Below are 5456 nucleotides of genomic sequence, written 5' to 3' on the forward strand. Positions count from 1 at the left end.
CCTGAACCACCTTTTGAACACTCAAAAAAATGGCAAGAGTAATATAAGGGAAAAGTCTGTGTATCTAGGCTGTTAGTTAAACAATTCTCTGTGTTTCAAAGGTGGTGAAAACTTCTTATCTCCTTTTCTCTCGTATTCTTTCTTTGAGATGGAGTTTAGCTACAGGGAGGTGAGGCTTTTCAATTCTATGTTGTTCTGAATACATCTGGCTTAAATATTTCTAGCTCAAATATAATGGAGATCTATCAGCAGTGGGATTAACATTACATTAGTGGTGGCACAGTGGTTAGAGTGGCACAGTGGTTAGAGTGCAATACTGCAGGCTACTTCTGCTGACTGCCGGCTGCCTGCAATTTGGCAGTTCAAATCTCACCAGGCTCAAGGTTGACTCGGCCTTCCATCCTTCCGAGGTGGGTAAAATGAGGACCCAAATGGTTGAAGGCAATAGGCTGACTCTGTAAACCGCTTAGAGAGGGCTGTAAAAGCACTGTGAAGTGATCTATAAGTCTAAGTGCTATTGCTATTGCTACATTTACATTCAACTGTCCTTAAAGCCTTTTCTTCTTTTCAATGGAACCTTTTGCTGCTGAAATACCTGGCATTGTTTGAGCACTCTGCATATGCTCAGAAGCACACCGTCTAGCAGGGGCTCCCCCTGAATTCAAATCTCTAACCAAGGTTGCGACTTGGACCATTTTCATCATGAAATAGATAAATAAACAACAACATTTTCGATTGTTGATTAACTGTGTTTGCTTTATCTAGGACTTATGTGGAAAACAGATCATGTCATATGTTTGCAGAAATATTGAAAATTTGAAAGGATACACAAATACTTAAGTACATAGGCTATGTGGTTTGTCCAGTGTGATCCAATCTCTGGAGGAAACAGTTCTGGGAAGAAAGGAGTAAAAAAGGGGGGGCAAGACTGAGTTGAGGTGCAGAAATAAGACTTTGAGATAGCATCTCTCCTTCTGGTGCAAGAAAAAGCTGACTCAGAAAGTTGGTCATCCAGGTTATCAAAGAATTAAGATTTCCTGCCTTTTAATTTCAAGATGGCATTTTTCATCTCCTTGTTTCGGAGCGTATATATAACCGGATTCAGGAAAGGAGTCACCGCGGTATAGAATATAGCAACCGCCCCTCCGAGGTGAACTTCTGCTCCTGGCCTCAGGAATGTGAAACCGAGAGGCGTATAAAAGGTTATCACCAAGATTACATGAGCCGTGCAGGTGGAGAAGGCATGCCGTTGGCCGTCAGTATTGCGAATCCTCAGGATAGCAAAGACGATGTAGACATAGGACACCAGAATAAGCAGAAGACAACTCATGGCCACCAGACCAATGTCAATCAAGGTGAACATCTGATTGAAGGAGGTGTCCACGCACGCCAGCTTCAGCATGGCTGGGATGTCACAAAAGATGTAGCTCACCTCGTTCCGTGGTCCATAAGGCAACTGAAAAGTCAGGGTTGTCTCTATGATTGAATGCAAGCACCCACCAAACCAGGTGCCCATACAAAGCCAAAGGCAGATTTTGCGGTTCATGAGGATACTGTAGTGAAGCGGCCAGCAGATGGCCAAGAAGCGGTCGTAGGCCATCACGGTGTAAAGGAAGCATTCTGTGCAGCCCACGAAATGGTAGGAGAAGAGCTGAGTTACACAGCCTGCAAATGAGATGCCTTTGTTGCCGTCCAGAAAGGAAGCGATCATCTTGGGTACCACAATGGTGGAGGTGGCAATATCCACAATGGCTAAGTGGCAAAGGAACCAGTACATTGGCTTATGTAGCTGAGGTTCGTGGATCGTGGCCAAGAAGACCAGCAAGTTACTAAGAAGAGTCAACAGGTAGATGCACACGAAAAAGAATAACAACGGGACATGCAATACGGGTGGGTACGGGAACGCCAAGAGGACAAAATGCATCAGGGTTGTTTGGTTTTCGCACACCATTTCAGGCAACGTAGGCGACGTTGAGCTCTGTAATGCACACAATTTAGACAGCCTTAACAACTACGGGGGAGGGGGGTGTCTTTTGAAGAGCACTAACCTTTCTGTGGGGATGGTGTAAGATGGGGAAATGACATGATTTCTGAAAGATTTCTTAATCTTGGTTCCTCAAAGAAGCAAGCTTCATTCGCAGGTCTGAACAGATCCACTTCATCTTAAGGCTCATTCGACCTAAAAGTCCTGGTTTTGTTCCACAACTTGATCTGGATATCAGGGAAGTCCCGTAAAAAGAGAATTCTTCAGTCATGAATCTTATACTTCAGCTACCACCACTTCTTCCAGCAGCATTTAACCTATATGGAAGAGAGCTTCCATGTTAAACGATTCCATATGGTGTCTCTCTTTTTCGTATTTTGCCTAACTACGACACCGAGCTGTCAACCAAGAACATTAGGAAGGAGAGAGCCAAATACTATCCAGGTTGGCACTAGAATTTTATTTGTGTCTGACCTACCGATTGTTAAGATCTATCCTTTCCATGTTTAGAGGTAGCTAGCTACTATCATGGACACGAAGACCCATCAAGCCATTACTGAGATGGAATACTTGTTCAATATTGTTTCTGATGAATAAGCTTCTCAAACTGTTCTCCTTTCTCAGAGTAATTCTATGCTGAAGCCATCTCTACCTCTCCAGTCACTTCACGTTGTCTCTATAACTGTCGCACTCTCAAGCATCTCTTCTCAACATGGAGTCCCTCTGCTCAAAGCTCTTTTTTAAAAAAGGCACGTAATTGTGCCACATATTTTATTCGTAATAATGCACATTGTGCAACCTTGTTATAGATCCATTGGGAATCCAGGCTCATCTGAAAAATGCTTGTCGCTAAGGGAGAGGGGAGGATCGGATCTCAAGGGGGCACCCATGCTATGCTTGGATGAAATCCCAAGTTGCTGCCATCACTTCATAAAGCTGGGAATCTCAAGGGAATAGAAAAGAAAAAGGGAAATTATCCCCATTTGTCTTTTCCACTGTTGCTTATTTTTTTTCATTATTATTATTGTTGTTGCTTTTTGATGATGTCAAAAACATCATCAAAAAAGCACAACAAAGAATGTTCTTTCTGCGCCAACTCAGAAAGCTCAAACTGCCCAAAGAGCTGCTGATTAAGTTCTATGGAGGAATTATTGAATCTGTCAACTGCACCTCCATAACTGTCTGGTTTGGCTCTGCAACCCAACAAGATGGACACAAACTTCAAAGGATCATTAGAACTGCAGAAAAAACAGTGGCTACCAACCTGCCTTCCATTGAGGATCTGTATACAGCACGAGTCAAAAAGAGGGCCGTGAAAATATCTACAGTCCCCTCACATCCTGGACATAAATTGTTTCAACTTCTACCCTCAAAAAGACGCTATAGGGCACTGTACACCAGAACAACTAAACACAAGAACAGTTTTTTCCTGAATGCCATCACTCTGCTTAACAACCAATTCCCACAACACTGTCAAATAATTTACTAAGACTGTGTTACTATTATTCCTCTCTTCCTTACTAGTATCTATCTCTTCCCACTTATTACTATAACTATGTTGCTTGTATCTTTCAATTATATTGTTTTTATTTGTTTCCCAGTACAATTTGATAGCTTATTAGTAACCTTGACTATCACTAAGTGTTATATGTTTTTATTCTTGATGAATGTATTTTATTCTCCTTATATACACCTAAGACAAATTCCTTGTGTGTCCAATCACACTTGGCCAATAAAGAATTCTATATTCTATGTTCTATTAAGAATTAGAGGTTTTCTATATAGATTCATTTAAATTTTATAAAGAGTGGGTAAAGCTAAGTAGGGTTGGACCTGGTTCAAACTTGGATGGGAGACATTGTAGAAATCTTGATGGAAAGTCAAAAAAATCTTGGAAGAAGCTTAGGGAACTTCTGGGTTGTATGATACTCCAATGTACTAAGATCAGAAGACAAACTCAACATGATGGAATCTTTAGGCTTAGGTTTTCCTCACCTATTTTTTCTATTTTCTCCAGATCTTTTTTTATCACACCTTTTTCTAGCATAAATTCAGGTGTTTTTTTTACAGGGTGTACTGATAGAAGAAAATATTTGTAACTGAGGGTTGAACTGAGGGTTGCTTGATGCTCTCCTAGCTTAGTGATTTTCTTGCAGATGTTTCTGCAAGGCAACATCATCAGTGCTATATCCATCGCTGACTATTGGGGGTGAATCTTTGCCCCCCACAGAGAGGGCTCGCAATCTGGGTGTCCTCCTGGATGCATGGCTCTCTTTAGAAGAGCATATGATGGCCTTGGCCAGGAGGGCCTTTTATCAGGTTCGCCTGATTCGCCAGTTGCAGCCCTTTCTGGACTGGGATGCCTTGTGCACGGTCACTCACACCCTTGTCACCTCCCGGCTGGACTATTGTAATGCTCTCTACATGGGGCTCCCCTTGAAGAGCACTCGGAGGCTCCAACTGGTCCAGAATGCGGCCGCGTGGATGATTATGGGCGCAACTCGTTGTGCCCATGTGACACCCCTCCTGCACGAGCTGCACTGGCTCCCAGTGGTCTTCCGGGTGCGATTCAAGGTGTTGGTCACCACCTTTAAAGCGCTCCATGGCATAGGATCCGGGTACCTTCGAGACCGACTTCTGCCACCAATAGCCCCCCACCGGCCAATTCGCTCCCACAGAGAGGGTCTCCTCAGGGTGCCATCGGCCAAGTTATGTCGGATGGCGACACCCAGGGGGAGGGCCTTCTCTGTGGGCGTAAGATCTCCGACCTCCAGGTATTTCGTTGTGCACTCAAGACCCTGTTATTCCGCCAGGCCGGGCTATCAACATAATAATTTTAAATTGGGTGTTTTAAATTTCTGAGATTTTAAATTGAGCCAAATTATTTAATCATTTTAAATTATTTTAATTGATGTTTGTCTTGTGCTTTTAATAGGCTGTACACCACCCTGAGTCCTTCGGGAGAAGGGCGGTATAGAAATAAAATTATTATTATTATTATTATTATTATTATTATTATTATTATTATTATTATTATTATTATTATTATTATTATTATTATTATTATATAGGGCTGTCTTCAGGCAAAAGATAAAAAAAAAGATTGTGGCCACAGCCATGGGACTGAAACTCTGCCCCTTTTTCCTGAACCAGATTAAAAGGGGCAGAGTATTGGTCGCATGATGATGATTAACATCTTGACCTTTCCCCCCTTCCTGAAGAAATACCTAAGTATTGTGATTGTGATTGGCAGAGGGAAGGGGAAGCCGCTGTGACCTGCAATATTTTTTCTTACTATTTTTTGTCAACCCTTTGGGATGATCCTGCCCCCACCAGCACCAGGAGAAGAAATATGCTTTGGATCCCATCAGTCAAGGGATTTAGGCTGGCAAGATCCAGGAGAAGAGCCTATTCCTGGGAACATCATGTCCCTTGAGGTGACATCTAAACCCTCTCTAGAGTAGAATGGGGT

General features: G+C 42.6%; 1 protein-coding gene across 1 annotated transcript; it reads right to left on the reverse strand.

Moving 5' to 3' along the window:
- Positions 1–1027: 1027 nt before the first annotated feature.
- On the reverse strand, positions 1028–1951 carry LOC117658014 (olfactory receptor 10G6-like). Its single transcript, XM_034406143.3, has one exon. It carries the CDS (start codon positions 1949–1951, stop codon positions 1028–1030), a length of 924 nt encoding a protein of 307 aa, XP_034262034.3.
- Positions 1952–5456: the final 3505 nt, after the last annotated feature.

This window comes from Pantherophis guttatus, chromosome 4 (genome assembly GCF_059756535.1).
Source record: "Pantherophis guttatus breed Tessera chromosome 4, ASM5975653v1, whole genome shotgun sequence".
Lineage (NCBI taxonomy): Eukaryota > Metazoa > Chordata > Lepidosauria > Squamata > Colubridae > Pantherophis > Pantherophis guttatus.

Coding starts and splice junctions, on each gene's coding strand:
- LOC117658014 (XM_034406143.3), bottom strand. CDS start 1,951: ATGGTGTGCGAAAACCAAACAACCCTGATGCATTTTGTCCTCTTGGCG.